Raw genomic sequence first — 25,559 nt, forward strand, 5'->3', positions numbered from 1 at the left:
TGCTGAGCCACAGCAAGACTCATCGGACAGAGGCACTCTTAGCTTACAAAGAAAGAAATCTCTGATCCAGAAACACAACTTTAGGCTGAAAGTCTTGGTAATGAAAATCATAAAAGCTGGTTGAAAAGAAATGTTCTCCCATCCTTCTCTTATTTGATCTTCATTAAAAAAAATCTGAAGTTAGGTGGGGCAGAGAGAATTGTTTCTATTTTATATATAAAGAAGACTTAGCTCCGAGACTTTAATTAGTTCTGGGGAAAAAGAAGCAGCCCCAGGTATCTTACTTCAATGAGTGTTTCAAAGAATCATGGATCTGAAGTGATCTCCTTGGGGGGCTTGGCTCAGATCCTTGCATGTCTCGGTTTCAATGCTCTCATACAAAAATAAATGAGAATAAAAAGATTTTAGCTGATGCCAAGCTTGAATCACCTCTGATTAGGTCGTTGGTGAATTTTTTTTTTTTTTTTTTTTACCATAGAAAGTCTGAAATTTTAATAGAGCAAATAATTTGGAGGCACATCAACCTAGTTACATAAACTGGATGTATAAATACTGCTGCATGTTTTGGGCAAGTCACCCAACCTCTTTGAGGCTCACTTCTGTCTCCAGTAAATAACATAAGCACATTTACCTCCGTGGGTGGTCTGGGGAGTTATGAGATGACGTATGTAAAATGTTGGCATGCTGGGATATTCAGTTTCCCTCCTTTATGTTAATCATTTACAGAAGAATGAGCAACAGTAGTAGTTTTTTATTGCTTATTTGACATAGCTTAGCAAGCAGTCTATGCATGTTCTAGTCCGCTCTGTCCAATGCAATAGCCATTAGCACATGTGGCTATTGAGCAACTGAGCACTTGAAAAGCGACCGAATAAAGACAAGCCGTAAGTATAAAACACCTACTGGATTTTGAAGATTCAGTATGAAAAAAGGAATGTAAAATAGTTCATCAATAATTTTTACATTGATTACATGTTGAAATAATACTATTTTGAATATATGTGGAGTAATAAAGTTACTCCATTTTAAATATGACTATTGGAAAATTTGAAATGCAAGTGTCATTTTAATGTGGTGCATTGTATTTCTGTAGGAGCATGCAGGTCTGGACACCAAACATCTGTAGTAGAAGGGGATGGCTCTTTATTTGAAAATCTGTGAGCATTAGCATTGTGTTTCCATAGTCTTCTTTGCAGTTGTTTCTTAGCAACCCCCATCTCATTCCCCATTAACATTCCCTAACCTTCTTGCAACCCTCCAGCCTGAGTCTCTATCCTGAATCTTATGCCTGAATGGGGACTCTCCAGATATATATATATATGTGTGTGTGTGTGTGTGTGTGTGTGTATATGTGTGTGCGTGTGTGTGTGTATATATATATGGATCTCTCTCTCTCCTCCCCACCCAGAAGGGGAGGAGGGGACAGAAATTGTTAAGTATAGTTTGTGACACGTTGAGCTTGAGTATCATGAAATATCATATATACATGATATATATGTGATATATATATATATTTTATATATATATATATGGATAGTTCATGATGCTTAAGCCTCAACATGTCACAAACTATACTTAACAATTTCTGTCCCCCCTTCTAGGGCCCCATCAGTGCTCTGTGTTTCTTCCATCAAATTGCATATGATGGGTACAAAGTTACAGCTAGACAGGAAAAATGAGTTTGGCATTCTATTACACATTAGGGCCAGGGTCCTCAACCCCCGGGCCACGGACCGGTACCAGTCTGTGGCCTGTTAGAAACTGGGCTGCATAGCAGAAGGTGAGTGGCAGGCAAGCAAGGGAAGCTTCATCTGTATTTACAGCTGCTCCCCGTCGTTCTCATTACAGCCTGAGCTCTGCCTTCTGTGGGATCAGCTGCAGCATTAGATTCTCACAGGAGCACGAATCCTGTTGTAAACTGCACATGTGAGGGATCTAGGTTACATGCTCCTTATGAGAATCTAATTCCTGATGATCTGTCCTTGTCTCCCATCACCCCAGATGGCACCCAGTAGTTGCAGAAAAACAAGCTCAGGGCTCCCGCTGATTCTACATTAGGGTAAATTGTATAATTATTTCATTATTACAATCTAATAATAATAGAAATAAAGTGCACAATAAATGTAATGTGCTTGAATCGTCCTGAAACCACCCCTCACCCACTGGTCCATGGGAAAATTGTCTTCCATGAAACCGGTCCCTGGTGCCAGAAAGATTGAGGCCCACTGCAGTAGGGTGACTGTAGCTAACAATTAGGTATTATATATTTCAAGATAGCTAGAAGAGAGGATATTGAATGTTACAACAAAGAAATGATAAATGTTTAAAGTGATGAATATGCTAACAACCTTGACTTGATCATTATACAACGTACATATGCATTGAAACATCACACTGTACCTCATAAATACATACAATTACTATGTGTCGATTATAAATAAAAATAAAATGATAAAAGATTTTTTAAATTGCATATGAGCCACTTACTCTTATAATTATGTATTTATTCACACATTCATTATTTATTTTGAATTATGTCCTAGGTGTCAGTTACTGAGCTAGGCATTTGGAACATAAAGATAAACATGATAAAATGAGGTTTCCACACTTAGGAAACATATAATCCAATGGAAGTAGTAGATAACTGAACAAGGACAATGTGATGAGATATTCTCCTTTTCAACTAAGTCCCCTGAGAGCCAATGTTTGGTCTCTTCCACCCGCTGACTGTACTCTTTTAGCCAATGACTATCTGTGGTGGTGAGCAGTAATGTGGGAGACTGGCTTTGATTCATAATACTACGGGGAGCAGATCTTAACAGGTAAAGCTTAGAATAATGGTCAAGTAATTATAGGTGTGATCCAAATAAGCGCCTTCTCTTGGCCCCTCTTTCTGGAAGCCACTATTGCCAGAGACAAGGGAAACAAAGTACTCCACAGGCAAGAGAGGATTATCAGCTGCCCACCAAATAGGCTGCCCCTTCGCCAAATTCTAGGCAGGAACAACCCTGTCATTCCACATTTCCACGTTAGGTCTATTCTCAGTGCAGTAGAAAAAGGGCAGGGAACATCGCACACCAGGGCCTGTCTGGGGCGGGCGGCTCGGGGAGGGATAGCATTCGGAGAAATACCTACTGTAAATGATGAGTTGATGGTGCAGTAAACCAACATGGCACATGTACACCTGTGTAACAAACCTGCAGGTTGTGCACATGTACCCTAGAGCTTAAAGTATAATACTACTACTAATAATAAAAAGAACAAACCCAGGCTTTGGAATGAGACGAACCTGAATTTAATCCCTACTTGGCTATCTATTTAGGTGTGTGACTTTGGGCAATTTCCTCATCTATAAAATGGATGAGGCCTCTGAGGGGATTGCAGAAAATAACATGCTTGACACTTTCCTTTTCCTTACCAAAATAAAATGTTTTAGGATGTCATCATGGAATCAGTATAGGCCAGCTTTTCTAGGAAGATCTTAATTTCAAATGTTCTGTCCCACTATCCCTGTAATGAGACTTGATTCTTAGTTTTTTTATATGTGCATACTGATGAATATGAAAAATATGCTACAAGGAGTCCATTTTGATTTTAGTATTTCACAGTAGTCCAAAATGTATGCAAACATTTCATGGTTTATTTTGGGAAGTGCTCTTTTATTGTGCAAACACTGGAAAGACCAGAGCATATATATTTTTTCTCAGTTGGTGAATGAAAATTCTAAAGAATCTCCATATTGGTGCCTTTTGCAGGAGGTGGTGGGGGGAGGTAATTGACATGAAGTTAAGTTTTAAACTTTAAAATTGTGATGCATGTCTAAGGCGGGGATGTTGCTATTTACATTATAATTTTCTTTGTTACATCCTCCCTGCCCACCTTCCTCTCCACAGGTAGTTTTCTCTCCTGCACATAGTTGAAGCCAATGTTCATTTTGCTCATGAGTCACTGTTTTTGCCTGCAAAAAAGGCAGAGTACACTTGATTTGCTTTTAGAGCCATTTCCCATTTTCTTACTCAGTTCACAAGTCAGCAAGGTTATATTCATTTCGACTAGTGCAAAATTGTGTCTGGAGACACAGCTTAGGTAGAAATAGCTGTGTACAAATCTGGATCAATGGGAAAGCAGTGATTTATTTTTTAAAGTGCCAGCATGGGTGGGGCTGATCCGAAATATTTCACATACTGGCACTGAATCCACTGCCAGCTACCTCTAGGGCAGATGAGTCTTACCTTTCCTCTGACTCCTCAGAACAGAGGAGGAAAAATGGGCTGGCCTATTACCTGAAACTCACAATAGCGTAAGAAACCGCCTCTGCTTTTATTCTGTGGTAAATATCTCTGAGTGAATCCAGAAACAGCCTCATCTATCTTACGATAGTGAAGAGAGGGTGGAATAGAATGCCCCTAGGAATTTTCTGGTCAAATGTGACCTGTCACATGAAATAACAACCTATTATTCATTCTAACTATTTTGGAGGACATGTCTCAAAATCCAACTCTGTGTTACCCGATTGACTTAAGGCTCAAACTGATCAGTGGGAGAGAGGGTAGGTAAAAGTAGGTGATTCCAGGTACCTTGCAACTCAGTGATGATATGATTTATCTCCATCTTCTTAATACTTCAATGATTAAACATTTTTCTTATTGATACTGAGTCTTCATTTTGATTATGGAAAGGCTATTCCTAGGTTAGTAACAACTAACCATTATTAAGCATTTCCTGTATGCCAGACACTTGGTTGAGCATGCCATATGAGCATTGAGTATAATCCTAACAACATCCTAATCAGGTTGAAGCCATCATCCATCCTCATTTTTCGGTTGAAGAAACTGAGGTTCAAAATCAGTAAGTAATTTGTTCAAAGTGACGCAGCTCATGAGTGCATGAATTCCCACAGAAGGCGGGTTCGTTTTTGCAGGTTCGAATCACCTGGGGAACTTTCAAAAAATACTGATGTCTAGACTCTACCGGAGATGAATTTAGAATATCTAGAGATGGTGCTTAGGCATCAGGGCTTTAAAAAATAAGTTCTTGAGGTGGCTCCACATGATAGCCAGCATTGAGCAGCTCTGCTCCAGTGCCTGCAATATTTAGTGCTGTGCTATGAATTCTCCAGTGACCAGTTTATGGCCATTGGCTTGAATACTTAACCCCTCTGAACATGAATTTCAACTGAAAACTAGGAGTGCTATGTCCTCACGTCGTTAGAATTGCTTGAGAAAATAGCCTAACGGGACTAGTTCTGAACCCGGCACTTGTCAGGCTCACACAATGTGAGTCCCCATCTGTGTTTCCTTATCATTTGCTGTGAGTAGTTACTGCTCACTACTCTCTGTGGGCCTGACTCCAGCATTGTCTTCACTCTTTCATTAGTTGGCTACTTCCAAGCCACTACGGGCTGGGGAAGCAGATAACCAGAATGAGATATATGTATAAAATCACTGTGTTAGGGAAGAACTAACAGGCTCTGAGTCAGTGCCCGTGGGTTTTTCCTAAGGGGTCCTGGTTTGAACACAAGGATTTGGTTTAGTGGAAGGCTCAGAGACATTTGCTTCCCTTCTAGGCCAGAGTACATAGTGACCAAAACCTAAAAAGTTCTAGAAAAGCAGAGATCTAGTTTAACTCCTGATGGGAACTGATGGGAACACTGAGGGCCAGAGATAGAATGTGATTTCCTAAAGATCACACAATGAGTACAGTCAGAGCCAGGGCTGGAAGCCATGCTTGGAAGTCCTGCACTGTTAACTGGTTCATTCATTCATTCATTCATTCATTCATTCACTCATTCTTTCTTTCTTTTTTTCATTCCTTCATTCAACAAATGCTTACTGAGGCGCTCCGTGCGTCAGGCACTCTCCTAGGTGCTGCATTGCAGTGGTGCATAGGACAGTGTACCTGCTCCCTGGAGCCCAAGTAAGGGGGGATAAGACCAGCTGTCATATCACTACCTGCTTTTTCCAGCAGTCTGGATTTTGCAATCCTCCGCTCTTGAACAGAGCCACCTGGCTTTTCCTGACTAGTCTTTCTGTTCACTAGTATCTGTTTTGCATCTTTTCCTTTATTTCTTCATAGCTGCCCCCTCCTTGCCCCCACCCCTAGGACTAATCAGGCTTGCTGGTTTCCCCTAGCTTCCCTACAATAAATCTTCATATCCCTTCTAAGAATATTCCCACTTATGATTCCACAATGCACATCGTCATTTTTCGAGGCACACACTTTCTTCTATGAGGTGATTCCGTAGGGCAGGGGGATGCCAGGGATTCAGCCAAAGAGTCTACCAGGGCAATACAAAACGCAACAGTTTCTTAAACAGAACTAAATGAATCCTCACAAAAAATTTAAAATTCTCATTTCAACACATATTTTATAATGTTGTATTATATATATGAGTATATATTATCTACCTTGTCAGTACACTTACATTTATTTGTGGGGTATCATAAACATTTTTTACTGATATCCATGCACAAACATGGGAACCACTCCTTAGGGACTCATGTTCAGGAATCCCCCTCATGCTCCCTGATGTGTCCCATACCTTGAGATGGCACATCACAAATTTATGCATCACGTGATTCCACTTGGACTTCTTAAATATGGAAAGGTGCCCCACGTCATGCTGCAAAAATGAGCTCTGGGCCTAGGAGAGATGAAGTTACTGTTAGAGAAATTGGGACCCTAACAAGAAATCAATCAATGAGTCCCATATTAGATTCACAACCTTATTTGAGAACAGTGGGTGATCTTGTTTGACCTCCAGCCAAAATTAGTTTCTATCTCCCATACATATCCTGCCTGATCTTTCCAACTTTTATGCCTTTGTTGTCTCAGCCTGCAATGCTCTCCTTGTCACTTTCAAAGGTTTCCAGGATGGAGTGCAAAGACCATGGTCTTTGGTGTCAGACAGATTTGAATTCTAAACTGTTCTTCACCACTAACGAACTTCACGACTCTGGGCAAGTTACTCGGTAGCTCTCACCTTCAGTTCTTCATCTGATAAAAGGGGCCACTAATACCTGACTCAGGGGTTGTTGTACTACTTACGTGTATGTAAAGTGTCCAGCTTATGCTACGCACTAAACAAATATTTGTTTCCTTTCTTATTCCCAAAAGTCACTTTTCAAGAAATAAAACAAGATGATTTAAGAAAAAGAATTAACATCCAGAATTCTGGAACCTGGAAACACATTGCAGTTAATTCTCTACGAAACCTTTTCCAATGATTCTAATGAGAATTAAATGATGCTCTTTTCTGCTCCAACAGTACATGCTTGTTCCTTTCCTTGGGATTAATAACATTGAATTGTGCCAGGCAGTGTGTTTAGCTGTTTATGAAGGACTATTTCCTCCACTAGATGAGTTCTCTCAGGAGCAGGGAGCATGTTGACTTTTCCTTTGTATCGACAACATGGTATCATGCTCATAGAAGGCTATGTTCAGAGATTCATACTTTATTCAACAAAGATTTATCAAATGCCCTGCTAAGTGTCAGTTGCTATTTGTCATTTATGGAGAAACTCACACGTTCTTATTCTCTATAGGATATAACCTCTGCCCTTGAAGAATTCGTGGTCTGATGCATTGATAAATGTTGATTGGTTAAAGAATGAAAGATAAATATGCATGTTGCATGGCTAAGGACAGAACTTAAATCACTGAGATGGTGGGGATAAAACAGGGCAAAAAGCAGCAATTGTCATTAATTAAACATTTACCATAGGCCAGACACTGTGCTTTATATTTTACACATTTGCCTGATCAGTCCTTCTTAGAATAATTCCACATTCATTATTATCCTCACTTTAGAGAGGAGAGAACCAAAGCCCAGTGAAGCTTGGTCACTTGCTGGTAAGTGCCTGACATTGATGAGTACCTTGCCAAGAAGTGTCAGGTAGCAGCTGGCACCAATCTAAAGAGAGAAGAAATTCTGAGCCTTTTTATGACGACGCTGCCTGGGCTTAGTATACCTGCTTACCTGAGAAATTGTGAGAAGAAAGGAAATGAATATAGTAACAGGCCAGCCACTGCCAAAATGATACAGTATTAGCCACGCCAGCACTTCCAAAATTAAGATCTGGGCAAAGTGAAGAAAGAAGAACCCCAGGTTGGCGTGGAACATGTTCAAAGACTCTATGATCCTCCGCAATTCTTGGAAATCTTTCACCAACTGTGACTATGAAACAAATATTTAAAGAGTAAATTAGCTCCTTCAGGGGAAAGGGAATACAGATGAACATAATTAATAATTTATTTTATTAATTTTGTATACATCTCTTTTATTAATAGAATTTTATTAATACATTTAATTGTCCAGAATTAAAACCCCAAAACAATGAACCAGCAAATAGAATCTTCAAAAAGATTTATGAAAAATTTTTGTTGCTTTCTGCAGAAGTGAAAGATGAATAATGACTTGTAAACTGTCCTAAACCCTGTTGTGGAATTCAGAATTAGATTTTTTCAGGGGAGGGGGAAGGAGAGGAGAGTGCGGTAAAGAGATACGTACGCCTAACAGTCACCTTTTAAACCACCAGGATTATTTCAGGTGTTGAGTGAGCTCTGGTTCTGTTTGGGGGAACCTGGTCATCTATATGGATCTGTGTTACCATAGTTACTGGTATAGTTTACAAAGTACTTTCCAAGCCATCAGTTGCTTAATGTGTAGAAAGGGTTATTTCATGGAAGATGGAGATCGTAGAACAATGTAGTTCACTTAGGTTAGCTCTCAGGATGAATTTTCTGAGAGCTGCTTAGAGGATCCCCCAAAACAAGGCAGGGCTTATTAGTGTGTGTGTACTCAGTTGGAGAGGTCTCGTTTAAGGGCCCTGTGTGTATGTGCATGTGTGAGTGTGCATGCACAACATCAGCATTGGTTTACAAACTTGCACAACATATTGGGGGGCACACAAGGTTGGAAAGAAATATCTCTTGGCTTATTGACTATTATGGACTCGAAACTAGGACAGCTGGGAAAGTGACCAGGTTATGAGAAAGATAACAGCGTTGTACAGATGTAAGAAAGGAGAAACATTAGAAACAAAATAGAAAGAGCTATGAAAAGAATTCTAGAAGCCAAAAGTTTCAAAATTCACAGACACAACTTTTAAAAGATGCATTGCCTGGCAAAAGTTCTGGATAGGCTCATCTCCCAAGTCCCATCAATCTTACAATTCTTGTGGCCACAGATTATTTTAATAATTAATATTAACTTGTTATCTCTAGGGTGCCTCCAGCCTTGTCATCTTTTGCAAAACATTTATTGCAGAGTTGAGGGAGATCAGCAAACCCCAGAAGAGTGACTGACTTGAAGTTATCACAAGTCAGTGACAGGTGGTAAACTTAAACCTACGCCTGACACCGAATTTTATGCTCAAATACTAATTTTCTATATACAGCAACTAAAATATTCCCACAAATGTATTAAAGAAAATTTATGGTAGACCTTTATCTCTGGAGACCAACACTCTTTCAGATAATGATTATCTGATAGGTCTCAGTCCTTAGTGGGATTTTATTTTTCTTAACAGAAAAAATTTAGGAAAAACAATAAAGATTTGCATCACCTTCAATTTTTAACCTAGAACTACCTGACCCAAATGATGGGGACATATCTGAAAGTTTTAAAATTACTAGTACCATCATCAGTTCATGATTATGATAATAAGTAAAATTTATTGAGCATTTACTGTGTTCCAGGTGCTGTTCTAAGCACTTTCAATGATGACTTTAATTCTTTCAATTGTTTTCCCAATAACTCTCATAAGGTTGGTGCCATTGTTTTTGGTATCTTATAGGGGGAGAAACTGAGCCAAAAGAGGTTTGAGAACTTGCCTAGACTCACACAATTTGAGAATGGCAGGGTTGGGGCGTGAGTGCAGGCTGTCCATCCTACCAACCCACTCTTCGGAACAGAGCTGTGCTGTGGGATGAACATAGGCCTAAAGAGTGAGCTTAAGTATTAGTCTCAGATTTGCCCGTAACCAGGTCTGTGTCCTCAGATTAGTCCTGCTCCCTTTGTGAGTCTGTTTCTTCATTTTTCAAAGAGGGAAAAATCCTTGCTCCCTCTGCTTCACAGTGGTTTATGGATTCACACATTGTACAAATTATTTCAAAGGGCTTAAGAGTCAGGCAAATGTAAGCTATTACAAAAAATAAATTTCAGAAAATGGAATTAATCAATATTAAGTAAAATTCCTCTCAGCGTTATGTAAAACCATCCCAATGAATTTTTAGTCCTATGGAGACTCTGTCCTTTAGAAGACAGTATTCGTGTAGTCAAAATATTAAAGAAAGAATGGCATTTATCCTTGGGAATACCTAAGGGATTGGAGCCAGAGAGAAGTGATTTGGAGTCTCAGCTCTTTGATACACCAGCTGTCAGACTTTTAGAAAGTAATTTATTTTCCCTGAATGATAATCTCCCCAGATTTACAAAGGCTGTGGTTAGGATACAGCGACATCTTTCAATCAGTAGTTGTTTTTGGAGTTTCTACTACATGTTGATCCTGTGAAAGGAGGTCTTCAGGACACAGGGATAAGAAAAGTGGACATAGTTTCAGCTCTCATGCAACTTAGTTGGGCTGGGAATATAGACATAGACATAAAGCATAATTGCAAGCAGTCAATGAAAAGGAAATTATATCCATAAGTTCCCTGGCATGAAGTAGGTGCTTAGAGACATGAAATTACTCTTTGATGAAGGGCCAACAATTTCCTTCTTTTGCTTCACAAAGGTTTAAGAGTTCTGATGATCTAAAGAAAAAGGCATTGTTTGGAAATACGTGGACTGCACCCATTGACTCTACTGTGGTCCCAGGCTTCACAGAAAACTGTTAACTGGCTTTAAAATATGCCTTGTCTCCATCCTTCTACACCCCTGGATCCTGACATCTCACTCACATTTTTGTGTCTTTCCTGGCTATGCTCTCCTGGAGCAAGTTCTCCAATGAGCAGTGGCTTCAGGTACAACTGCACAATGTCAGGCTCTGGATGCATGGCCCTGAAGACATCCTGTAAATCAGAGATACCTGTTAGAGGCTTCGAAGAGACATGCTTATCCACAGATTAGTTCCTTTACTTATCTTGTCCTGTGCTCAATCTGGGAATCAGCACAGATCTCATTGCAGAGGATTTGCTTGTAACTCCAAGGTGATGTTTCAAGTTGATTGATCAAAATTATCCCTGAAAACCACCTCTGCGAAAGCTTCCTGCTGGAGACCCACCTACTACATGTACTGCTTCTCTAGGTATGACCCACACAGTCAGGGGATCCTGGAACATTGATGAGATCACTATTTTATTTATCACCAGAAGAAATAATCGAGTTTATGGGTTGGGATAAATCTTTACAAAAGTCCAGCATCAGTCTAAATGTGAAATCTGCTCACACTATCTGAGACACTGCAGCAACTAAGATTGGCTATGCAAATTATATCTTCCATTGAGGGCTCTCTCTGGGTTCTTGGCCATAGCCCAGGGGAATAAGGCCCCTTGAATTAGTTAATTCTAGAGGACAGGTTAAAGTTGATGATGGCTTAAGGCAAAGGCATAAGAGATTATAAGAGCACAGCCCTAGAGCCCTGGGTGGTCTAAAATAGTACATCTTTGGCTATGCTTGTCACTGAAGGAGTCTCCTCACTGTCTATTAAAAAGATGCTGTGTTGGCCTGTGCAGAGACTCGGTGACAGCCAGAAACAGAATAGAAGTGACAAACTGTATTTTTCTATCTCAGGTGCGTGTTAAGTAGCAATTCCATATGGCTATGAGAAGCAGTGATGATGCCTATATCCTACTTATGTTTGGAAGAAAGAGAGTCTTCTCTTCCAGGGATTTAAATTGTTTTCGGAAAGAAGAAAGATTTTCCAAGAGGGAGATGCTAGACTTGTTGCTATTATGGTTTGGAGATGGCAGCAATTAAAAATGAAGAAATATAACCAAAGTTGTAAATTGTATACATGGAAGCCATACAAATTACTCTGCAGTGGTGGTGTTGCAGCATACTGATTACGAAAGTGGACCCTGGAGCCAGCTTTCCTACATGCAAATTCTGGCATTGCTACTTACTAGTTAAGTAATTGTAGGCAAGTCTCTTGAATTGCCTGTGATGCTTCTATATTCTCTTCCCTAAATGGGGGCGATGATAATAGCCGGCCAATTCATAAAGTTATTATGAGGATTAAGTAAATTAATAATAATGCCAATGGCATTTACTATGTGTTAAATACACATCAGATATATTTCTTATGTGTATACCTCCACTGATAAGAACCCACTACCGACCTTCTCTTCAATATTCAGAGGTTTCCTCCCTTTACCTCAATGCCTAATGTGGAGTGAGCTTTGAATTATATTAGTGAATATAATGAGTGCTACATTTTCAAATACTGAATCAACTTTAGATATATCCAAGAATTACATAGGAGCCTACTTATTATTGTAGTATTATAATAATGCTGTACTATAATTACTTATGGAAGTAAGAAGTTATTTTCATAATTAATAAGGTTAATTAGAAGGATACAATATCAACTCTTTAGACTCATTTCACCTATGGGTCTCCAGATGCAATGATGTAAAATGGGCTTTTATCTGTTAGAATCAGTCCAGGCCGTGAGGTTCCATTGCTTCTTTTGTACAGATAATGCCGCCAGTGCCCGTTTTGCTTCTGTACACTCCTCCTGAGTGCCTTGGGAAATGCTGGACTAAATAATTTCAAAGGTGTTTAAATTTTTCACATTTATGATACTAAAGCTTAGGTTCCCTAACCAGGAAGAGTGATTCAGTGATTAAGAGGGTGATTAAAATATCTCATTGTGACCCATACTGAAAAATCAAGTGCTGCTTGCTGTTTCAGAGCAGGTTAGAATGGAAGACATCCTGATGGATCAAGATCAAAGTGTAGAATGTCATCTATCGCAATTTCATTGGACTCTGAGCAGCTATCTAGAGTCCCGGAACAGTGTGCTGACAACAGTATTCTTCTGGGTTCACTGTTTCTTCAAAGGTTTGTAGGGGACAAACCATATGGGACAAACTGTGACAAAACATATGGGAACGCCGCAGAGATTTTCAGAATAATAGATACTGGCCTGCTCTGTGGAACTCTTTCCTGCATCAGGGGGGCAGTACAACAAAGGAGTTTAGGTAGCCTTAGACTATTCTATTTGAAAGAATTTTCAAACAGAATCTAGATACTAAGTTGTGAAATTCCCTTCGTGAAAAGTCTGCAATAATGCAAGTCCTGTTACCAACATTCTTGGGCCAAATGTGTTCCAGGTGAAAGAAGGAGAGGGGATAAAATTAAGAGGAGAAGTCAGTGTTTATGAAGTGTGTCCTGTGTACAAGGTATTCTATGGCCCAACTCATAGTCACCATTTTATTTCTGTGAGGTTTTATCACTTTCATTGTACAGATCAAGACACTAAGTTTCAGAGGGGAGACATATCTTGCCCCAAATGCCACACTCAATAGCAGAGCCAGGATTTGAATTCAGGGTTATGCAATTCTAAAGCCTTAAAGCCCTAAAGGTCCATTCCAGCCTTAACACATACAGTTTGTTTTCTTAAAGTCCTCCCAAGAAAGGAGTGATGCCAGATTGCGGATGATGCTAAAATCAGTATGTATCTGCTTGGCAGATGGTAATGTCATGTCCCCACCATAGGTTTGAGTCATATAAAACACTTTGCCTCTGGCTCCAACCTGCCTCCCTAGACTCACCTTCTCTATACCCTTCATGCATCATCTTCTCTACTGGAGCCTCCCCATTCAGTATGCATTCCATGGCTTTCTGTAGTTCTGAGGCTTTACACTTACTGCTCTCTTGGCCTTGACTACCTCCTTCGTTTTCTCTAAAAGCTCCTCTCACTCTTCAAGGCCCAGATTAAACATTGCTTCCCCTAGTCACTCAGGAAAATGATTCACGATTGCTCCTGGGTTCACAGGACACTTTGTTCCTAGAACTTTTCAAATTTATACTATACTATACTATACTATACTATACTATACTATACTATACTATACTACACTACACTACATTGTACTGTACTATACTATACTATACTATGCTATACTGTACTGTACTATACTATACTCCACTACACTGTACCGTACTATACTATACTATACTCTACTATACTATACTGTACTTTTATACTATAATGAATCTTTGTATTCACCCCTTTTTTTTAGTGGTTTGTGAGTTTTTTAAAGACTGGGACCATGTACTATTATTGGTCAATGTATACCTAAAGTTGATCACTGTGCCTGAAGCATATCATGTGATCAATAGACACCTGACAAATAAGGGAAAGAGTGAATGAATGAATGGATATAGCATTTCTATGACAAGGTATTAGGATAATCAAAATGTGGCACTCAAAGTATGCAGGTGTTAAGCACAATCAAAGTGTGGCACTCAAAGTATACAGATGTTAAGCACTGTTGTCTCTTTCTATCCATGGTATCTCTATTTTCTGACATTTTTGTGACTTCAGCATCTCACATTTTCATCTGTTAGCCTTTTGACTTCCTTCTCAATCACCATCTTTACTATTTAAATTATTCATAAATTTATACCATAGCTCATCTCATAACTGATTATTTTCAAAATAGTAACAGCATGGAGACGTGATTACTACTTTGCTTTCACAAATACCTTGGATAAACTGCTAATATTTTTGCTGTTATTTGGTGGGAGATGGAGTCTGTGCTTTCCTGTAAAAACAGCCTGATCCCTAGAGGAAGAGAAAAGTATATAAAGTCAGAGGGTGTGAGATAAAATTCTGTTTTTACAGCTTAAATACTGTATACAGGCTGTGCCCTGTACAAAGGCACTTGGCCTAGATGGCAAGTGTGGCCTGACTTCCAGTGGACACTCCATTTGCTGAACCTTCTGCTTACAGGGCTGCAATCACCCAAAGAGTGTGCCTTTCCTAATTCACACTAAGGCATGGTATAGGGTAGCAGAAGTGTAGGCTGTTTCACACACAGAAATTACTTAATTTCTCCTAAATGTAGGTAATACTACCTAATCTTCTCTATGAGCTCATTAATTCCTTCATTCATTTATTCAGTCATTCTAAAACCCATGGAGGAGCCAGCCTAGAGGTTAAGAGCTTAGATTTTGGAGTCAGACATCAAGAAGTGGCCATGATTCTATATGATTATGACTTAGTTCATGGGAGGTGGGTTGAAATTTCCCAAAAGAAATTCACTAAGGAACAAGCATAAGTTTAGAAACCATCCATGGAGAATGTTGTATGTGTAGTCATAAAACCAGATAACTAGAATATAGACCTTGGTGTACTCACTGCAAAAAAAGCTCATGAGACTGTTCTATATCCAGCCACAGATGAAGACCCCTGTTCCTGCACCTTTGGGTAATTCCTCTTCTGCTTCCTTCTCAGATTTCACCTGCCCTAAGGCAATGGCTAGAATAAGTCTCTACAAATTTCAGATGGACAGTGAGTTCTGAACAGGCCAGTTTTGTATGGAGAAAGCATCTTTGCCCTTGTCCTGGGAGACAGCTGCTTTGGAGTGGGAATGATCACAGAAAGTCACCAGATTCCTCTTCACCCTTAGGGATAAGCAGAGGGTTATTTTCCCACTGCAACTCATACTATCGTTTGAACACTTTCGTTTCTTGAAAACCCTTCCTTATATTGATATTTTTTTTTCTGTAATGCTTTCAACTGAGCTCCAGCCCAAAGGAACTCAACTCTCCCCTCCCCTTCCTCTTCCTTTCAAACCTGTGCATTCTCCTGGGTTTCCTTGTAATAGATATCACCACTTAGTTGCCTAAGCCAGATATCTTAAGTCAGCTTAGACTCCTCCATCCTGTTAGTTTATCAAGTCACTCATCAAATACTATAAATTACGTCTTTTAAATATCCTTCCCACCCATCTCCTTTTCTCCATTCCTGCAGCCAACACCTTGGTTGGGCCTTCAACATGTTCCCTCGACTCCACCCTGGTCTTCCTTCATTTTAGGAGGCTTTTCTGGATTTCATCCTTCACTTAACTGCCAGACTCACCTTCCAGAAAGGCAGTGTCTCCTCATGGCCTATTTTCATCTCTTAGCACTTGAACTTCTTTCTCTCTCCTCTCCTCCATCTATTTTACAACTAGAACTATCATTTCCATGAGAATCAGATAATTTTAATAATTGCAGGAAAGATGCAATTATCACTGATTATTACTTTTCTTTTACCAACAGCTTCGAAATGCCAGGGAGTTGTGAGAATGAAGGTGGGAGGGATGCTGTGCTAGGGATACATTCTCACATATAGTAGGAGGAGAGGCAGGTGTGCAGTAAGGGTAAAATGCAAACTCCTTAGCTTGGCACACAAGATCCTTTCCCTCCCTCTTCTTTCTCTTTTCTCTTCCCCTATCTCTTCTCTCTCTTCATCTTCTCTCTGTCTTCTCCTCTTCTCATAGCCAGTGAATTCCTCTGTGATAACCACTAACATTAGTTAGCATGTAGTTTCGGCCAATATTATGCTAAGTAAAGGAAGTGTCCAGGCTGGGATGCCCATTCTGGTGGGGTGCTTACTCACGCCATGAATCATGTTTGTACTCCATTTCTGTATATACGTTCCCTTTCCCCTGCCCCAGACTTGCCTCTGCTGGCTCTACTCATCTGAAACCATTCAGAATGCCCTCTTTTGGTGCCACACACAACTCTTCCTTCTTCCACATACCAGTCCTCCAAATAGTTGAAATGGACCCTGCCATATTTCCTGTAAGCTTTTGTTATTCTTTCCCATCCTGTTGGACTCTGACTCTCATGAGAAAGAACTTTAGTTTCTTAGTCTCTCTGCTAGAGTGTTGTGTCCAGAAATAAGGAGTGTGCTAATCAGCACACAAGATAATAAAACTGCTTTCTTCATTCTGATTATGCTGTCTTTCTGAATGCATCATAAGATTGCAATTATGTTTTTCGTGGAGCTCAGAACACACTGTTGTTTTATACAAAATTTGTGGCCAGATATTTATTCATGTATATTTACCATCACCAAAGTGTTTTATAGGCCAGGTGCAGTGGTTCACACTTATAATCCCAGCACTTTGGGAGGCCGAGGCAGGAGGATGTTTTGAGGCTAGGCATTTGAAACCAGCCTGGGCAACACAGTGATATCCTATCTCTACAAAAAAATTTAAAAACCTGGCTGTGATGGCATACACTTCTGGTCTCAGCTATTTGGAAAGCTGAGGCTGAAGGATCGCTTGAACCCAAGCGTTGGAGGCTGTAGTGGGCTATGATCATGCCACTGCACTCCATCCTAGGCAACAGAGTGAGACCCTTCTCTAAGAAGAAAAATATGTTAACTGCTTTAAAGTTCATATGGAACCAAAAAAGACCCCGCATCTCCAAGACAATCCTAAGCCAAAAGAACAAAGCTGGAGGCATCACGCTACTTGACTTCAAACTATACTACAAGGCTACAGTAACCAAAACAGCATGGTACTGGTACCAAAACAGAGATATAGACCAATGGAACAGAACAGAGCCCTCAGAAATAATACCACACATCTACAGCCATCTGATCTTTGACACACCTGACAAAAACAAGAAATGCAGAAAGGATTCCCTATTTAATAAATGGTGCTGGGAAAATTGGCTAGCCATAAGTAGAAAGCTGAAACTGGATCCTTTCCTTACTCCTTATATGAAAATTAATTCAAGATGGATTAGAGCCTTAAATGTTAGATTTAAAACCATAAAAACCCTAGAAGAAAACTTAAGTAATACCATTCAGGACATAGGCATGGGCAAAGACTTCATGTCTAAAACACCAAAAGCAACAGCAACAAAAACCAAAATTGACAAATGGGATCTAATTGAACTAAAGAGCTTCTGCACAGCAAAAGAAACTACTATCAGAGTGAACAGGCGACCTACAGAATGGGAGAACATTCTTGCAATCTACTCATCTGACAAAGGGCTAATACCCAGAACCTATAAAGAACTCAAACAAATTTACAAGAAAAAAACAAACAACCCCATCAAAAAGTAGGCAAAGGATATGAACAGACACTTCTCAAAAGACGACATTCATACAGCCAATAGACACATGAAAAAATGCTCATCATCACTTGCCATCAGAGAAATGCAAATCAAAACCACAATGAGATACCATCTCACACCTGTTAGAATGGCAATCATTAAAAAATCAGGAAACAACAGGTGCTGGAGAGGATGTGGAGAAATAGGAACACTTTTACACTGTTGGTGGGACCGTAAACTAGTTCAACCATTGTGGAAAACAGTATGGCAATTCCGCAAGGATCTAGAACTAGAAATACCATTTGATCCAGCCATCCCATTACTGGGGATATACCCAAAGGATTATAAGTCATGCTGCTATAAAGACACATGTACACATATGTTTATTGCGGCACTATTCACAATAACAAAGACTTGGAATCAACCCAAATGTCCATCAGTGACAGACTGTATTAAGAAAATGTGGCACATATACACCATGGAATACTATGCAGTCATAAAAACGGATGCGTTCATGTCCTTTGTAGGGACATGGATGCAGCTGGAAACCATCATTCTCAGCAAACTATTGCAAGAACAGAAAACCAAATACTGCATGTTCTCACTCACAGGTGGGAACTGAACAATGAGATCACTTGGACACAGGAAGGGGAGCATCACACACCAGGTCCTATTGTAGGGAGGGGGTGGGAGGAGGGATAGCATTAGGAGATAATACATAACATAAATGTTAATGGGTGCAGCACACCAACATGGCACATGTATACATAAGTAACAAACCTGCACGTTGTGCACATGTACCCTAGACCTTAAAGTATAATAAAAAACAACAACAAAAAAGAAAAATGTTTTATAATCCTCATGTTATTGCAAAATAGCTTATTGTATTATAATTATAATCTACAGAATCAATCCTCCTTGTTGTACTTACAGGTTGTTTCTGGATTTTCCTAGGTGAGCTCTTACAGATAAAAAGACTGTGGCCATAACTCTAGTTATTAGCATAGTGACATTAGTTTTAAATCATATCATTTGAAAATACCAGATACCTCATATGTGCAATAACAGGAGCTTATGTACCAATTTTGTTTTATAGATTTATTTTTCTTAGTAAAGTTCCTTGGAGAAAATGGAAACCCATCTCAGAAGAGTGAAGTAATAACAAAATGCAAGAGCTGCTATTTTTTGAGTGTCTAATCTGTACCAAGCACCACGGTAAGCACTTCATTTTGATCTCTGCTGACTTTTATGACAATGCTAAGGTGAAGGTATTATTATCCTCATTTTCCTAGATAAGGGAGCTGAGACTTCAATAGCCTCAGGACATTCCTAGTCAATGTAGAGCCCAGATGCAAAGCAGACATGTTTCATTCCCATGAGGGTGGAACCCTAACAAGAGTTTTGGAACAACTGACTGCATGAATGAATGAATGAATGACGCTGTGGGATAGATTACGTAGATACCATCATTCACCTTTTATGAGGGCGATGGAGACCTAGAGAAGAGTTACTATGTATATAAGAAAAGGGTGCTTTCTCTGGGCAGGTGCAGCCATGGGCCCGGGGTTGGCACACAGTGAGAGTACTTTGGCTCACCCTTGCCACTCAAGAGGTTTGACCTGCAAACGACTCTTAAGTTATGGGGTAAGCATTTGATATCAGGCCTTCTGACTTTATGATCTTCCCTCCTTCACTGGGAGGCCGAATCACCAGGTCAGGAGATCGAGACCATCCTGGCTAACACAGTGAAATCCCTTCTCTTCTGAAAATACAAAGACATTCAAAAAATTAGCCAGACGTGGTGGCGGGAGCTTGTAGTTCCAACTACTCGGGAGGCTGAGTCAGGAGAATGGCGTAAACCCGGAAGGCGGAGCTTGCAGTGAGCTGACACTGTGCAGCTGCACTCCAGCCTGGGGGACAGAACAAGACTCCGTCTCAAAAAAAAAAAAAAAAAAAAAAAAAAAAAAGAAAGCATGATGCTTCATTACATAGCCCTCTGTTCCCAATCAGATGACACAAAATATAAACAGGATTTCTAAGCTGGTGGTGAACAAACAGGAAATAATAATTATATTTCTGAGGATAAAGATGCTGGTGATAAGACTGATAATGGCTATGATTGAATGAACTTTTACTAAGTATCTGGCACTAATGCCAAACACTTTACGTGTGTTGGTTCTATTTGCCATAAATCACTCAGATGGGTAATGTCAGCCTCATTTTGCAGATGAGGAAGCTGAGACTCAGAACATCCTAATAACATTCCTAGGTTCACATAACCTATTCCAAAGCTCAGGCTCCCTGTACTCTGAGTCATGGAGTACTGTGGATTGTTCTGGCACTCCGCGTTTCTTCTTAAGCCATTTTCTCTAGGAGAATCTTTTCTCTGGACATTTTTTATTTATTTTCCTGAAGTCTAAGGTACATGACTGACCAACTTATGATTTTCTTCTTTGACATACGTAAATCCTAAGGTGGCATGGGTATTTTCCCCCAAGATTCTGATGGTTTCTGTTATATTAATTAATTCCTCCTTGTTGGCTATAATTGGACACGAACTCAGGGTCTTTTCCTGACTTCCAGGAGATAAAAATCATTAGCCAATTAAAACTTTATCATCTATCTTGGCTGCCTCCAGCTGAGTGAGGCTATCAGTTATTTTTAAGGTGGTTGAACGCTCATGTCTTTGCGAACACATCCTCTGAGCCAATTCTGTGACTTGTGTTAGCAAAGCCTCATCTGTATTTTCTATGAGTTGTGGAAATGAGGGGATGGGATAGATAGGCATCTGTAGTATGTTTTACATTTTCTTCTTCTTTTTTTTTTTTTTTCCTCCTGTTGTTCTTACACAAATGCTCTTCTTCTTGCTGCTTCTACCCTCTGCTCTCTGATTTCTGGGCACTGTGTATAAGCTCATGCTTATTTTCCAAGGAAAGTGTGAAATTTGTTTAAAAAAATATATCTGAGAGAAGCGGTGGGGCTGTAGCAGGGCATACTCAGAAAGGTATTATTCTAACTGTAGAAATAAGATAGGAAGGTGGTAGAAGAACAAGAGCCTACACAGAGAACAGGGATGAGAAATTGGGGGAAGAATAAGAATTGAGGAAGAGATGTTGACGGCATCAAAAGATGAAATCTTGCAGGTATTTGTGAATTTTGTTATGATTAGTACGGTACCATTTATAGACTGGTACTTAGCAAAATAATGTTTTCAATCCAATCTTTAAAACCAGTTAAGTACGGCCGGGCGCGGTGGCTCAAGCCTGTAATCCCAGCACTTTGGGAGGGGGAGACGGGTGGATCACGAGGTCAGGAGATCGAGACCATCCTGGCTAACACGGTGAAACCCCGTCTCTACTAAATATTACAAAAAACTAGCCGGGCGAGGTGGCGGGCGCCTGTAGTCCCAGCTACTCGGGAGGCTGAGGCAGGAGAATGGCGTGAACCCGGGAGGCGGAGCTTGCAGTGAGCCGAGATCTGGCCACTGCACTCCAGCCTGGGCGACAGAGCAAGACTCCGTCTCAAAAAAAAAAAAAAAAATACCAGTTAAGTTATATGCTAAACTGTAAAACCAACAGGAGCCACACAATTTTTAAAAGCATTTACATTTCTATTCTGTCATATATTAGTTTCTGACCTTGAGTTAGTTGTTTAGTTTCTCTAATTCTGCTTCTTCGTCTGTACAGTGTGGGAAATGAAAGTCCCAATTGAGAGAAAACTGACTTCTTTATGGAATATTTTAAAAGAGATTCCTTAAGGCATTTAAGATTTTGAGACACCATTTTATCAAATAAGTAGAAATTTTATTTTATTATTTTACAATCCAGATATTTAGGGCTTTAGGATCAAACCGACCTGATTTCAAAATTTGGCACCATTACTTGCTGGCTGTGTGACATGTTTTTTACATCTTTGAATGTCAACTTTCTCATCTGTAATACGGAAATAATAGTCACCTTCCTTGTAGGTTTAAATGAGGTGATGCATTTCAATGTGTCAATAAAAGTGGGGTTGCATTACCTGTATGATACTGAATGAACTACAGGAAGCCAAAGAGCTCTTCAAGCTCTTAAAGCCTAGGTAATTAATTGTAGGCTTTCATCATTATTCACAACGTTTTCATGCCCGCTGCGTGACTTTCTTTCTTTCTTTTATGCACTCCAATTATTATAGAAATTTATAAGAGTCTTATAAATTTCTATTTGGGTTCAGATGTTCTTTTTTTTTTTTTTTCCCCAGATTTTACTCACATATTTGTCATTTTCTTCTTGTAAGACAGTGACTCAGCTTCAAAACAAAGCAAAACAAACCACCATGAACAAAAGAAAACTCAGAATATGCAAACATAGTATTCAATGGCAGTATCTGAACTCATCCCAAACTAGGTACAGCTCATAGTTAGACCTTGAGGCTTAATTTATTACTAAAATTTTGCTAGAGAGGAATCCTGAAAAGTTGGTTTGGGAAGAGATGAATGATTGTGCAATGCTTTTGGGAAGACAGCCAAGATCTCAGTCACCCGACAGCTGGGGGAAAGACGGAGAGGGTTGTGGGGAAAGCTTGGGGTTTCTTACCGTGGCATCTTCCCCAGCATAGTGGTTGAGGACCCGGCGCCCACCTGGATGCCTGTCTGCCCAGCTGGAGACATTGTAAACCTTGCGATTGATGACCAGCCATTGGTCGGCCTCCTGATTATGCCTCTGGATCTCCTGCCAGGTGTACATGTTGAGGCTTTTCCTGGGCACGCTGCATTTCCTATTTGCCTCCTGCTTTGCATAAAACTCAGCTTCCCCATTTGTTATGGGTTTTCCTTTTGGCTGATGCTTCTCACCTGGGTATGACTGATTCCTTCCTACAAGGCTCCCATTGTCCCCACACTTTTCTTCAAGTTTCATTGTCATTGAATCCCTAGGATTTCTGGGTTAATGCTTGAAATTTCTAATCCTCACCTCTGATTGAACCATAAAATGACTGCCTTTCTCCCTTTTCATTCCACTGCAGTATGACACCTACACTGAAAACTTCTGAGCCTAGTTGTCTTTTCACAAACCTGATAGTGAGCACCTTCCCAGCTTCTCACTTCTTTGCCTGTCCTGAATCTTTTCTGCCTTGATGAAGGCTAGGCCACCTTCCTTCCTTCTTTCTCTCTTCGCTTCTCCTCTCTCTGCTGTCTAGCCTCTTGGAAGCATCCTCCTTCATCATTAAATGCTCTTTAGTAAAGAGCCTAGGCCAATCACACTCTGGCTTCATGTTGTGGCCCTCCCTTAGGGAGGAGGGACTAAGCTGTGGTCCTGGTGATTCTCCTGCACAGCATCAAGGCGTGTTGGGTTCATTAACTCTCGGACGTGCCTGTGATCAGAGACTTTTAGATGTGCTAATCCAACATATGAGCAAAAGCTTTCAAAATCTCCAGGATGACACGAATTGGACTTGGGAAATGTTCTTTTGACAGCTGTTATTTATCCTGAGGGCCTTTCAATTCTTTCAAACTTTTGTAAAAGAAAGGTTTGAATTACAATACATTAAATAAGCCAGGAACAGAAAGGGAAACATCGCATGTTCTCCCTTATTTGTGGGATCTAAAAACCAAAACAATTGAACTCATGGACATAGATTGTAGAAGGTTGGTTACCAGAGGGTGGGAGGCGGAGTGGGGGTTTGGGGGAGTGAAGTGGAATGGTTAATAGGTACAAAAAAAAAATAGAAAGAATGATTAAGACCTACTATTTGATAGCACAACAGGGTAACTATAGTCAATAATAACTTAATTGTACATTTTAAAATAACTTAAAGAGGATAACTAGATGGTTTGTAACTCAAAGGATAAATGCTTGCAGGGATGGATACCCCATTCTCCGTGATGTGCTTATTTCATATTGCATGCCTGTATGAAAATATCTCATGTACCCATAAATATACACACCTACTATGTACCCAAAAGCATTACAAATACAAAAATAAAATAAAGAAAAGTTTGAGTTTCATTCTACCAAAAAGCACATCAACATAAACTGGTTTTCTCTCTTGTGATTTCCCTTTGAAAGCTGTTTAAATCTGTCAGCACACATAAAGGTAATCACAACTGATGTTTGCAAGACCACATGATGGTTTACAAAGCCGTTGTCACATGTTTGATCTGATTTAAGCCTCAGTTCAATCTTTTGAGGGAGGTGCTATTACTGCCCCATTTTCCAGGTGAGAAAACATGGACGGAAGGCCTCTCAGGTAACATTCCAGGATCACCTTGTGAGTGAGAAGTGAACTGGTGCATTGATCTAGATTTTCTGATTCCAAATCTCCAGCTCTTTCACTCTGTTTCCCACACCTTAATCTAGACATTTGTAATAATAACTCTGTGGTTTATAAACAAAGTAGAAGAAATAATTTCAGGGTGGTGGTGGGAGGAAGGGTCTTAATTTTAAGGAAAGAGGCTACATAAAATAGAAAAAATATATTCTCACATTTGGGAATCTGTGCTAACTTAATTATCAGTCTTTCAGTTCAAGATTTATGTAGAAGGAGATTTATTTCAATATTATTTATAATTGTTAAAATCAGAAATGATCTAAATAGTTAGCAATAAAGACTGTGTTACTATATAATAAAGTGTATATATACTCAATATTACGTAGATATTAAAATAAAGTATAAAGTACGTACACTGAATATTATATAGATATTAAATAGGAAGTTTTTAATGGCATGGACTCCTGCTTGCCATATAAAAAAATTGTCAATAAATTGTATTTACTAGATGCTATATGATTGGAAGGAAATATGCCAAAATATTGGCATTATTTCTCTTTGCATTGAAATATTATTCAATATTATTTTCTTTATTTTTTGTGATACTTTCTAAGTTTTCTACAAATTAGTATGCTACTTTTATAATGTAAAAGGCAGTTTCTTTAATAAAAATAGGGAATCAAAGAAAGAGACTGATTTTGAAGCTCGGATCATATTTTGGCTTCCCCATCATTAGCTGTGGAAGATCAGGCAAATGACTTATGTAGGCTTTAGTTTCCCATCTGCAAAATGAAAGAATGAGCACAGATTTCAGCATTGCATTAAATTAACTTAGGTGCTGTGGTATTGACAGAAATCCCCTGTACTATCTCTGATTTCTGAATGGGAATTTTATAAATCCGACATATACACACTGAATATTTGTAGTTCCCAGGCGTAAATTCAAGACAGCTCCAGAGTTCCAGTATAAGTGAGGTTTTAGGGCAAGAATCTGGTTGGAAGTTTGGTGAGGGTACGTCAGGGACTTGTCCAGAGGAGTTGCCTGGCACTTTAAGTACATTTAAGAGAATGTCATTTTGCCGTATCGTGATGATACGGTTTGAATGTTTGTCCCCTCCAAGAGTGATGTTGAAATTTAATTGCCATGGTAACAGTATTTAGAGGTGGGGTCTTTAAGAGGTGATTAGGCTATGAGGGCTCCATCTCATGGGTGGGATTGGTGCTTTTATAAAAGGGCAAGTTCAGTCCCCTCAAACCCTCTCTGTCATCCTATTGCCTTCTGCCTGGTAATGACATAGCAAGAAGG

The 25,559-nt window shown here is 39.6% G+C and overlaps 1 protein-coding gene across 1 annotated transcript in view; it reads right to left on the minus strand.

The window, feature by feature from the left end:
• Positions 1 to 23,222, minus strand: part of LOC103235562 (putative fatty acid desaturase 2-like protein FADS2B) — a 38,529-nt gene extending 15,307 nt beyond the window's left edge. Inside the window, exons 1-4 of the mRNA XM_037997358.2 lie at positions 22,582 to 23,222; positions 10,903 to 11,013; positions 7,979 to 8,176; positions 6,542 to 6,643 (exon numbers count right to left, since the gene is read on the minus strand). Of these exons, the coding sequence (XP_037853286.1) occupies positions 6,542 to 6,643; positions 7,979 to 8,176; positions 10,903 to 11,013; positions 22,582 to 22,908 (738 nt within the window). The 5' untranslated portion in view covers positions 22,909 to 23,222. The remainder of the gene's footprint in view (positions 1 to 6,541; positions 6,644 to 7,978; positions 8,177 to 10,902; positions 11,014 to 22,581) is intronic.
• Between the last annotated feature and the right edge of the window lie 2,337 nt (positions 23,223 to 25,559).

Source organism: Chlorocebus sabaeus, chromosome 1, assembly GCF_047675955.1.
Source record: "Chlorocebus sabaeus isolate Y175 chromosome 1, mChlSab1.0.hap1, whole genome shotgun sequence".
Classification (NCBI taxonomy): Eukaryota; Metazoa; Chordata; class Mammalia; order Primates; family Cercopithecidae; genus Chlorocebus; species Chlorocebus sabaeus.